The 12,983-nt window shown below is 41.7% G+C and overlaps 1 protein-coding gene across 5 annotated transcripts in view; it reads left to right on the top strand.

Annotated features, from left to right (window-relative positions):
- Positions 1–6,483, top strand: part of TTF2 (transcription termination factor 2) — a 42,023-nt gene extending 35,540 nt beyond the window's left edge. For 4 of the 5 annotated variants that reach the window (XM_058538902.1, XM_058538904.1, XM_058538903.1 and 1 more), the window contains 3 exons: positions 456–538; positions 2,897–2,971; positions 5,445–6,483. In XM_058538902.1, the coding sequence (XP_058394885.1) occupies positions 456–538; positions 2,897–2,971; positions 5,445–5,589 (303 nt within the window). In that variant the 3' untranslated portion in view covers positions 5,590–6,483. Of the gene's footprint in view, positions 1–455; positions 539–2,896; positions 2,972–5,444 lie in introns of those variants that run through there. The other variant, XR_009219780.1, reaches the window with a different exon arrangement.
- The last annotated feature ends 6,500 nt before the right edge of the window (positions 6,484–12,983 follow it).

Raw genomic sequence — 12,983 nt, forward strand, 5'->3', positions numbered from 1 at the left:
GGAAGTGGAAGAACAAGCCATCTGATTACAGATGGTAAGAATTTGGAGAGCATTAGTTGAATGACAGGCAGGAGAATCATAGCCATGGTGGGGGGACTGATGACATAGACAGAATCTGGTTAATGGAAAGTTTATTGAGCCGACCACCCCCAGTGCTCTAAATTGTAGGACACCCCCAGTGCTCTAAATTGTAGTATTCGTGTATTTTGGCAGGCACACAATTAATGTTTTGAGATTGACTCACAAAAAAAATGTGAAGTGAGAATTTTCTCAAAGGTGAGGCATGGGAGATAGTATCTCAGAGTTTTAAAACAATGCATTTAGGATGGCAGAAAGAAATTTGATAGGAGCATATTGCTTATTTGTACTGATCTTGGGCTTGAACCTGAGACAGAGGAGAGATGTATTATGAGACCAAATCCGTATAAAGTTAATTTGTGTGCTTTCTTTTGAAGGTTATGCTAATCTCTCTCTTGGCTGGAGGTGTTGGTCTAAACCTAAGTGGAGGAAACCATCTTTTTCTTCTGGATATGCACTGGTAACGATTCTGGATTTTTCTTGAGTTGTCCCAGCCTAGCAGGGAGACCAGTGGGCTCGAGGAACAGTAGGGCCTGACTTCTTAGGACAAATGTGGTCTTGTTGTATCATGGAGATGCCTCTGTGCATACATGTGTATAAATACAGATCAAAACAGGGTGTAGGGCTAGTTGAGGGCTCTGAATTCCTGAGCAAGCAGGGCTTCAAGTGACTACTTAAAATAGTCCATTCACTTCATTGTTAATCGCACATCTGTTGCTATGGAAACTGGGAGCAGGGTCTTTTCCTCAAGGCTAAAAGCTACATTGCTCAGTTTTACCTCTTCAAAATACCATATTTCAGACATATTTGTTTGCATCCAAGGAAATCTCAACCCCGGAGAAGAGGGAGAAATGTTACTCCGAGAGGAAAAGGGAAGGGAATTTTCTAATTATGTTAGACATACACTGAACACAGAGCCCTGGGCCTCGCTACATGTAGCCTCAACACCAGGAGCATAGCAGACTTTTTCCTGGACACGAGATGGATGAGTTAGTAGGTTGCCAGGAGAAAGCGTCATAATTAGTCCCAGTTTTTCGTTTTCCGGTTGTGCCAGTCAGGATTGCTGCACCGGGCAGTGTTGCTGGGGATTGTCATTTGTCTGATTCTCCAGGCAGCCCAGATGGGCACAAACAGGCCCACCTGTTATTATTTTCGGGGAGAATGTGTTTAGGTCTTACTCGGGACTCCCCTATACATGTGAGTGAGGAAAGCAGACTGGGAATTATGCTGTTTTTTGAAATGGAGAAACGTTATTCAGGATTTTAAAGAGGTAAGATGAGAAACTAATTTGGAGTTGATAATGAGAATCTATAAAGAAGGAAACCAATAAATCTTCTTAGTTGTGTCGGGGGAAGAGAGAGAATCTCCCTCTGCCCTTTTCCTTAAGGTTCTTATGGCTGGCCAAATAATTAACAAGACAGGTTAGCAGGAGAAAATAATACCAAGTTTAATAACATGTATACATGGGAGAAAGCAGGGACGCTGCGTTTCTCAACACAATAGCAGAAATTCTCATCTTAAATACCATGTTCAGCCAATGACAAAGGAGGATTTTGGGGGTGGGGGGAGTCAGTTACAGGAGATTACCACTAAAGCACAGTAAACAAGGGTAAGGTTATTATGCAGCTTTAAGGCCTCAACTTCCACATTGATAAGCCTCTAGAAATGAGGCCATCCCCCTCTCTTCTCAAAACAGAGAGGGAGATACCTTTACAAATGGAGATTTCCCTTATAAATGTAAATGATTGTCTGGCAACTCCTCGAAGGGTCATCCAGAGAATGTGGCCAGAGAGACAGAACTTCTGATAAGAGGGGCTTGTTGGTGCCTTTCCTATTGTAATCTCCATCCTACATTATCTTTATAGCCATCATGATAGATCTGTTCCAGGAAGGAGCCACCATGTCAAATTCTTTAGGCAGTTAGTGGAGGAGGTCAAATGTCCCTAGAGAAAACAACCAAGGTAAAGAGATAGATTTCAGGGTGGCCAAATCTTGATCTCCCACAGTTGAATCCTAGAGTATTAAAGGTGAAAAAGGTATTCGAGATCATTAGCCAATCCACATATTTCCAGGTAGCAATCTGAAGCCTAGAGGGTTAAGGTTACATGACTTACCCAAGGTTATCCAGCTGGTTAGTAACCGGATTTGAGCATTGGTTTCACCTCTGTTACTTACAGTCGTCAACTGATGATAGTGCTAAGAGAGACTATTAGCAATCTGACCCCAGTTCCTCATTAGAGAGCAGGAAGATATCTGGGACTTTGAGTCCCATGTAGCCCTTCTTTTTTTTAAAAAATATTTATTTATTTAGTGTGTGTGTGTGAGGAAGAGCAGCCCTGAACTAACATCCATGCCAATCCTCCTCATTTTGCCGAGGAAGACTGGCCCTGGGCTAACATCCGTGCCCATCTTCCTCCCCTTTATATGGGACGCCGCCACAGCATGGCCTGACAAGTGGTGCGTCGGTGCGTGCCTGGGATCCGAACCTCGGTCGCCAGCAGCAGAGCGCGTGCACTTAACCACTATGCCACGGGGCTGGTCCCCCACGTAGCCCTTCTGAGACCAATATAGCCTAAGACAGAGATCTACAAACTTTCTCTTTAAATATTTTAGGCCAGATAGTAAATATTTTAGGCTTTGCAGGCTACACAGGTCTCTGTTGCATATTCTTTGTTGTGAGTTTTTGCTTTTTTACAAACCTTTAAAAATGTCACAACCATTTTTAGCTCAAGAGCCGTACAAAAACAGGCTGCAGGCTGGATTTGCCCACCCTGGTCTAGGATGTCAGTACCTTTGAGCTTTACATGTCTTCTAACAGGAATCCATCACTTGAAGATCAAGCTTGTGACCGAATTTACCGAGTCGGGCAGCAGAAAGATGTTGTTATACACAAGTAAGTAAAGGTCTCCCAGGACCAAGTTCTGCTTTTGTGAAAGGCAGTGTTTTAATAGAATGTAAAATATTTGGTGATCACTATATTAGTGATGCTCCTGGGGCACATCCTCTTTGGTACTCACTGTCAGGACGGGAACACAAGCAATTTGGGGGTAACCTTGGAATTGGTCCCTGCAAAAGAAGAAAAGTTTGTGTATAATGGTGAGCTTTATCTCAGTCAAGGCAGCCCATGAAAGGACCCTCCTCTCTCCCTCTTTTTATTTTTTGCTTTTAACTTTTGTTTTGACATAATTTCAGATATATAGAAAATAATGTAAGAATTCTTGGAAGACTAATACTCAAAAGTTCGTGGTTGCCAGAATAATACCAAAAAATTCCCGTATCCTGTGTGTGTGTGTGTGTGTGTGTGTGTGTGTGTGTGTAAACTTGTTTCTGGACCATATGAGAGAGAGTAAGTTGTAGACGTGATGCACGTTTACCCCTAAATACTAAAATATGCATTTCCTAAAAATGATATTCGCTTACATAACCACAATAAAATTATCAAAATCAGGATGTCAACATAGATACAATACTATTACCTAATCTATGGACCTTGTTCAATTTTGCCACTTGTCCCAATGATGTCCTTCACAGCAAAAGAAAATCCTAGATCCTGAGTAGCTTTCAGTTGTCGTGACTCTTTTGTCTCCTTTAATCTGGAGCAATACCTCAGTCTATCCTTGTGTTTTATGACATTGACGTTTTTGAAGAGCACAAGCCAGTTATTTTGTAGAATGTCTCTTTATTCGGGACCCCCCTCTCTTTAAAAACAACAAAACCTGCCTTAATGCTATACTCCACTAGCCATGGGCCTCTTTTTCTCCTTCCTTTTCAGGACCAAGTTTCCTGAAGAATTAGAAGTCACTGTCTGTCTTTACTTGCTTACCTCTCACTCATTGCTCAACCTTTGCAAACTAGCTTTCACCCCTATTGTTCCACTGAAACTGGTCTTGTTAAGGGGCACCAATGAATTCCAAAATTTGTCAGATACAGTGATTATGTTAGTTTTCCTGTCTTGAGCTCTTTTCTCAGCTCACTCTGTATGTATCTCCCTTGATAATCCTGTCTACTCCAGTAAGTCCAAAATCTATATCTTCACTTCCAAGGTCTCCTAGACTTCAGACCTAGATATCCAGATGCCTGCTAAATATCTGAATCTGAGTGTCCACATACTCACCCATTATTTATTCCCTCATGCATTCATCTCATTCAACTCAAAACTAACACCTATTGAGGACTCACTACGCAGCAATTACTATTACATGTTCCAGGGACTCAGAATGTCACAAACTGAAATTGTTTCTTCCTACCACTTCATATCTATTTATTCTTTTGTATTCCTTGTCTTTGTGAATAGTATCACTGTTTATCTAATCATAGAGCCAGAAACTAGTTTCTGCCTTCTTTCCCACTTTTCACATAGCAAGTCCATTAGTTTTATTTTCTAAATGTTTCCTATAACCATCCCTTCCTTCCCATCTCCAGTGCCACTTCCCTCTTTCAAATCTAAATTTCTTAGCATGACCTACAAAGCCACTCATGATCTGGCCCCTTGCCAGCCTCTTGAGCTTCTGCCATTGTGGTACAACATGGTGGAGTCCTTTTGACTTTTGCCCTGGCCAGACTGGCTGACTTGAGCTTCCTCCGACATACCATGTTCTAAAACTCAGCCATAGTTTTACACACATTCCCATTCCCCAGATGCCCTCCCCACTGTTCCATCTGGCATTCCCTTGCTCATCCTACAAGACACGTTAAGAGTTAACTCTTCAATGGAGCCTTCCCTGAATACTCCAGACAGATTTCCTTCTACTCCTTTTGCACACTGGACATGTTTCCATTATAGCACTTTCCAGGTCCTATTATTATTAACATTGTTTATTTTCATGTCTTTCTCTTGTGTTCTCTTTGAGATCAAGATTATTAATCTCTCCATCCCCACACCTAGCATAGTACATGGCATATAGTGAATGCTTAATCAATACAATGAGTGAATGAATGCAGCATTTCCAGTTTGCAAAACCTGCATTAGACAAGAAATGAGACACTCTGTACTTAAACTAGCACAATATACCTACCAGAAACTTGATAAACTTTAAGGCCTTCTGACCTTATCAAGGTGGAGCTTTTGGGGTGAAAGCTGGATCTACAGTTTTTTGGATAGGGATATTTTTTGCTTATTTTGGCATTTATCAATTATCTTAGCTTCAGAAAGAAATAAAAAGTCAATTTAAGTCACGTCATTTTAAATGGACATATATCTAGTGAAGGTTGTTTGAATCTCCTAAACACAAAGTTCTTAACCAAACCTAAGAAAACTTAAATAAAGGAACAAATCTCATTTAAAAACTAATACATACATGGAAGTTTGAATATGTTATTAGATATTCTGCGTTGGGTTTTTGATTGTTTGCTTGTCTGTTTTTTAGATTTATTTGTGAGGAAACAGTGGAAGAGAAGATCTTGCAGCTCCAAGAAAAAAAGAAAGATTTGGCCAAGCAGGTTCTATCAGGATCTGGAAAATCTGTCACCAAGCTCACCTTGGCTGACCTCAAAGTCCTTTTTGGCATCTAGCTTCCTGTTTATAGGGTTCAGAATACTGCCATTGTTGGTTTGTGTTAGGATCTGGGGATAACAACCTAGCCGTAGTCCTTTGCTCTCTCCTTGGCATTCCATTTCACCATCGGGCCTTATGCCCTCCTCAGAATGAGACATAATCTTGTCCCGAGAATTGAGGATCAGTTATCATGTTAACCAGTTGGTTAAGCAATCATGTTAATCAATCAACTTATTTAATGTGTGACATAGAAACCAAAAATTACTTCAGATAAAAGAAAATGCAAAATTTATATAATGTTATAAACCAGTGTTACCTCAATAAGAAAAAAAAAAGAAAATGGTTTAGAGTTAGATAATTTTGGAAAATAGTTCTGGGAGAGTTGTACCTAAGCTTCAGTAAAAGCTCAAAAAGCCCTCTGTTGCTTTCTCTTCTCAGCTAATGGGGGACCCAGTGTTGTTACCTTTTCTAATACGGGCCCCATCCCGTCTCTTCGTTTCTCCTGCCAATGAGGCTGCTCCTATAACCATCTCTTTATGGGCCGAGCAGAGAGTGGACCCTTATGGCCATTCCCCTGCCGTTGTCTCAGTCCAGGCAGTTCTTCCTCTCAGGGTAAGATCAAGGAGGTGCTTGGTACATAAACAGATGTTTATTTAGTAGTTGTATCATTGTATCATTCAGTATTTTGTATCGCATCATTTAGTGTTATTATATCATTTAGTATTGCTATCATATTATATAGTATTTGTATCATGTAATTTAATATCTGTATTATTTTTACGGTATTTGTATTTTTACAAAATTACAGTATTTGTAGCATTTAGTATCATTGTTTTCTTTAGTACTGTTGTTATCATTTAGTATTTGTATTATCATTGGTATAGTCCAATAAATACGTGTTTGACAATGTAGCAGAGGTGATGCTCTGTGTTCACTAAGCCGCATTTCCTTTTCCTCCTGGGCACCCAGAGAGACTGCATTTCCATCTTCACTGCAGTTACGTGGGTCCGTATTACTGAGTTCTAGTCAATGGAGTGAGGAGAGAAGTGATGTAAGTCATTTCTTATCTGCCTTCTAAAACTTTGTGAATGATTCTTTGTGCAGTTTTTTCCCTCATCAGCCCACTAGATGCAAAGGAACTGATGGAAGACTACAAGGCCCGAGAGAATTGTGAAGCCACTAGATCAGGGATTCTTAACCTCTGTTTTGGCGATGGATACTTTTGGTAGACTAGTAAGCCTCAGTTCCTGAATGACTGTGGAGCAAAGCCTTCCCCGTATGTACCTCTCTTCCCACCCCAGCTCGCCCACATTGGACGATGACATGATCAGGAAATAATTTCTTTTTAAGCCACTGAGATTTTGGGGTTATGTAGCAGTTAGTACCCTGACTAATACATACTTTTGAGACTTTTATACTTTGGGAAACGATTCAGATTTCCTTCTTCCCATTAGCAGCAATTTCTAAAACACTTATTCTGCTAATTTCCACTAGAAAGAATTGTAGTTCTTCCTAGATAGAATTATTGCCCTTCTTTGAGTTGGGATTAGGAAATGAAAGACTAGTTAACCCAGTCACAGTATGGACTGAGGCACTGGAGCCTGTTTAAGCAAAGGTGCCCCTAACAACAAGGTCTAAAGGCCTACAAAGGTAAACACAGTATGGCCTGATGGGGAGAGTTCTGGTGTAGAACTTAGACTTAACTAGTTCCAGGTTCACCTTAGCTGGGAATGTAACCTTGAAAAAAGTCATTAACTTCTCTATACCTTGGTTTCCACATGTATAAGGTGGGCATTGTTTTCAGAACTCAGCAGCTACCGTGAGCTCCCTGATAAAATCAGGAACTCAAGGATGTAAGATTACCCCTCGGGAGTTATGTTATAAGATCAATACACAAGGGCAAAGATAGTGTCACCTGAGAAGCAGTGGCTCGCAGGCCAGCAAGAATGTACAAACCCTGCCTCTGCCATTTGCTGATTGTCTGATATTAGGCTAGTTACAGATTCCCTGGGCATCTCAGTTCTTCTGTAAGATGTGTGGATTAGATATACCTCATTATGCTCTACTGGGAATTTAGTAGCATATTTACATACTGTAACCTGTTTGACTAGACAGATTGATCACGTCAGTCAGAAGGTGCGGTAGATGCACGGCGTCAGTGTCTGTTCTGAGCACTGTTTAGGAAAAAGGCAGTGTTAACTTTAAGTTCAAGTATTCTTGCTTTTGGTTTGGAGATGTATGCAGGGATTATAACCTACAATCATCGATATTTGGAGCCCCTTGGCAAATGTAATCTACAGTAAGATTCCTTCCAGTGTCTTAAACAGTTTCTCTAGTGTTCATTGTTCTGATTCTAAGCTAGCAGAGCCACCTAATTATGTCTTGGATAGGTGACATTATCTAACACTATAACAGTGAGACGCTGTGGATGTGAGGTGGAGGCAGAAGTTGGAACCACTCTCCTAATGGGATGGAATATACCAAACCTGCATCCTTAAATCCTAGCCCTGGGGTGGAGATTTCTCATAAATTAATAAGGTAGCATTCTGGTGTCCATCTCAGGCTCATGTTCATTTTTGTTCTGTGAGTCAGTTTCTTAAGGTCTGGGCATGACAGGGTGGGTCTTTGCAGTCTCTAGCAATGGGCACCATCCCACCATGAAGTGATCTAATTGAGGTCCTGCCCCATGAATTCTGCCAGTGTCAGCCAGCCTTTATGTGACACCATAACTGCCAGGTTTTCTTTTTACATCTGCCTGCCTACTTCTCCAGACTTGGGCAAGGATGAAATGAGGTAATAAATGCTTTATAAACCATGAAGTGCCGTACAAATGCTAGTGTTATTGCTGTGAGAGCAGGTCTTGGAATATGAGAATAAAACAGCAGCATAGTGCAGCTGAAAGAACCAGATGGTGAACATCTGTCACCAAAGCACAACATTGCTAAGCACCCAGTTTATAAGGTATTTCTTATGTGACAGAATTGCCTTCATGGAAGGTTTATAGTTTGACTTCTCTTTAGCAATGTTGATCAAAAAAGGGCATTGGGCATGCCATGGCTGAATGGAATCCTGGGCCCTTTAGAAACCCTGCCAAGGACTCCTGTTGCCATGCGCTTATTATGAAAAGCAGTAGGTAGAATGATATCTTTGTGGGACATGACCCCTTTCTCTAGCAATCATTTGTGGTTTAGAATGGCTATATGTGAACAGTGGGTTGTTTCCTCTCTCTGATTGTCTCTGTTGCCCAATGAAGTGGCTTTCAGCATGGCTCAAAGGTGAAGCCAGATTCTCCTGCGCTAATAGGTAATCATGGAGACACCAGTGCTCAGTGTGGCCTCGCTGGTTATCCAAAATCTTGATGTCTACCATAACACCTTGAGAGAATTGGGTTTACAAAGTGGGATGTTGTACTGCTATCTGCTATGTAGAATTTAGCCCTAGGAAAAGAGAGAAAGAATTAAAAGGCATACCTGCAAGTGTAAAGAGAATTATAATAGGAATTTAGAATTCCTACGCGTATAACCTATATTAAAGTGTTTTCACAAATAAAAATGAAATTAGGGTCAGTTACAGTACAAAGTACCACAGGAGTCAGTAGCTAAGGGATGGAGATAGAAATGAAAGAACATGGGGCTGGCCTGGTGGTGCAGTGGTTAAGTGCGTGTGCTCTGCTTCAGTGGCCCGGGGTTCGCAGGTTCAGATCCCGGCCCGCACTGACACACCACTTACCAAGCCCATGCTGTGGCGGCATTCCAGATAAAGTAGAGGAAGATGGGCATGGATGTTAGCCCAGGGCCAATCTTCCTCAGCAAAAGAGAGGAAGATTTGCATTGGATGTTAGCTCAGGGCTAGTCTTCTTCACACACACACACACACACACACACACACACACACACACACACACAAAAGAAATGAAAGAACGGCCTAACGCCTAGGGAGGGAACAGGGGAGACAGACGTGCAGCTATGCAATGCCTTCACTAGCCTGAGTGCTTTTTACCCAGAATCCCTAGTTGGTAGAGATTATATATAAAGGAAGGACGGGGAGAATACCTTTACTGCTTAGTTATTTATTTATTTTTTAGTGCCATCTAGTCAATTCCGACTCCTAGTGACCCTGTGTACAGCAGAGCAGAACCCTGCTGGTCTTTTTGCACCATCCTCTCACCTTCTGGCGCCACATCACACAATGCTCCGCTGCTATTCATAGGGTTTTCATGGCCAGTTTTTTCAGAAGTAGGTGGCCAGGTCCTCCTTCCTAGTCTGTCTTAGTCTGGAAGCTCTGCTGAAACCTGTCCACCATGGGTGACCCTGCTGGTATTTGAAATACTGGTGGCATAGCTTTCAGCATCACAGCAACACGCAGCCATGACAGTATGACAACCAATAGACAGGTAGTGTGGTGTCCTGACCCATAAAGGAACCCCAGCTATGGAGGTGAGAGTACCAATTCTTAACCACTAGACCAGCAGGGCTGGCTAATTATTCATACATTAATTCAAAAATATAAAACGTGCCAGGGACTGCTGGGCACTGAAAATATAAGAGTAAGCAAAACCAAAAACAATCCCTGTCCTCCTGAGGCTTACAGTCTGTAGCGGAGACAAGCATTAATCGAATCATCACGTGTGGCTGTGAAGTGGCAAAGGTGATGTGTGCTGCAACGGGGAGGTGTGTGTGGCTGGGACGGCTTAAAACAAGGGTTTGACCTAGTGAGGGAAGACTGTGCGGAAGTGATGAAGGAATTGAAATCACTCTGTAGAAGCCAGCAAGGCAAAGAGTGAAATGCTTCTTCCTATATTCTGCTTTTAATTGGCATTCACTTCACCCAACAACTACCTCTTAATTGAGACAAACCTAACACATGGGTGTACATCCTCTGGAATAAAGCTAACTCTTGCATTTTAGAGATTAGAAAATGGCTGGGCTGACAGGTATATGTGTATGTTTTTTATGCAAGACAGCCAAGGTGTTTATCCTGTTATATCCCAGAGGACAGAGGCTGTAATTTGTGGCTCTTTTTTACCTGTAACCCCAGAGGTATAACATACATCATAATGCTGCATCTTGTTGATGCTTCAGTGCTCACAACTTAAAGGTGATTTCTGAAGCTCTTTGTTACACTGCGGACGATTCCTAAATCCTCAAGCTTCTTTTTTTCCTCACCTTAGAGTCTTAGGCTCTGCACATCACTCCTACTTAGCCAGGTCTTTCAGCTGACAGAGCACTGGAATTAAATGGAGTTTAGACCCCACTGTAGCACAGGCCAAGGAGCAGCCCCCCCTTCGCAAACTTTCTTAATATTTGTAATGGAATTGTTACCATTAATATTGCTTGTGGGCTAGGGCATTTGCCAGAACTTAGATGTCTTAGAAGTTTTCTGTTGCAACATAACTTCAACCACAGTAGAGTTATCCAATTACTGAAATGTTTTTCCAACTGAAATAAATGATAAGCTTTTTATCCTCAGTTCTGAAATCTGATTCATGAAAAGACACATGGGGAAAAAAATGATATAATACAACAAGCTTCTTCATGGCAAGCAATTCCCTAGATATCTGAGGTAATTGGAAAATTCAAGACTGGTCCCTAAGGTGCATATAATTTATCCAACAGGTTTGAGAGAAGGCTTAGATTTTTTCCAAGTGGTATTTGGTTAAATGACAAATATTGGAGTTTGAGGGAAGGGAAGTCTGGCTTGTAGAAACAGATAACAAGGAGATCCAAACTAAAAATTCTACCAGTTGTTAGATCTTTATTCATTCAACAAAATATTGATGAAGTCTCTACTATGTACCAGGAACTGTTCTGTATAGGGACAATATAGTTAATAAATGTCAAATCCCTGCCTTCACAGAGCTCACAGTCTAGTGTGAGAGGACAGACATTAAACCGATACTTGTTGGATGTGATGAAGCCAAGTGAGGGTGATATGGAGTCCTGGTGGGGGGACTTGCTATTTTATACAGGGTAGTTAGGGACCTCTCCAATACGATGATATTTGACATAGGAGCAGAAACCTGAGGAAAATGAGGGAGTGAATCATGTAGGTATCTGTGAGAAGACCATTCCAGATGAAGGGACAGTGATTGTAAAGGCCCCAAGACAGAGTACTTGGAAAGTTTGAGGAGCCCCAGGCAGGCCAGTTTGGCTGATATAGAGTGATGGAGGGGGATGGGTAGGAAATGAGAGAAGAGCAGGGATCTGGTCATGCAGGGTCTTACACGCTGATGTAAAGACTGGCTTTGTTCTGAGTAAGGTGGGAGGCCACTGGAGAGTGTTGAGCAGAAAAGTGACATGCTCTGATGTTTTTTAAAAGGACCTCTCTGACTTTTGGGTGGAGAATAGACCATAGAGGGGTAGGGGAGGAAGCAGAGAGAATAGTTAGAAGGCTGTTGCAAAACTCCAGGTGAGAAATCTTGGTATCTTAGACCAGGATGGTAGCAGTGGAGGTGGAGTAGTGCTCAGAAGATGTATTTTGAAGGGACAGCTGATAGGATTTACCAGTGGATTGGATGTGGTGCATGAGAGAGGAGTCAAGGATGTTTCCAAGGTTATTGGCTCCACCGCCTGTAAGAATGGATTTTGACTTTTCTTTTAAAGAGATGAAGAAGACTTCAGGAGAAGCAGTTTGGTGTAGGCAGGTGGGAAGTGAAAATTGGAGATTGGGAGTTCTGTTTTGGACATCTTAAATTTGAGGTGCCTGGGATAGCATCCAGGTGGAGAGGTTAAGTAAGCTATTGGATATAATCTTTTGGAATTTGGAGCTGGAGATAAATTTGGGAGTCATCAGTATATAAATGGTATTTAAAGTCATGAGAGGATGAGATCACCTAGGGAGTGGGAGGAAATAGAAATGCAAGAGCTGATCCTTGGGGCTCTCCAATGTGTAGAAACTGGAGAGATAAGGAGGAACTAGCAAAGAAGACTGAGAAGGAAAAGTCAACGAGATAGGAGAATTAAAAAGAGTGAGCCACATAAACCAAGTGAAGAAAATGTTTCTTGGAGGGAAAAGTGATCAGCTCTGTTAAATGCTGTTGCTAAGTCCAAAAGGGTAAGATCAAGAACTGACGATTTGATTCCATAACATAGATATTACTGGTGACCTTGACAAGAGCTGTTTCAGTGGAGTGGTGCGGACGAAAGACTGACTGGATTAAATCCAAGAGAGAATGCAAGGAGGGGAAGTAGAGAGAGCAAACAATTATTTTTGAGATCTTTTTAAAAGGAAGCAGAAAAATGGAGTGGTTGTCACAGGGGGATGAAAAGATGATTATGGACTGAATTGTCTTCCCCCAGATTCATGGATTGAAGCCCTAACCCGCAATGTGACAGTATTTGGAGATGGGACCTTTAAGGCGATAATGAAGGTTAAATGAGATCGTAAGGGTGGGGCCCTAATTCAGTAGGAC

This window comes from Diceros bicornis, chromosome 4 (assembly GCF_020826845.1).
Source record: "Diceros bicornis minor isolate mBicDic1 chromosome 4, mDicBic1.mat.cur, whole genome shotgun sequence".
Lineage (NCBI taxonomy): Eukaryota > Metazoa > Chordata > Mammalia > Perissodactyla > Rhinocerotidae > Diceros > Diceros bicornis.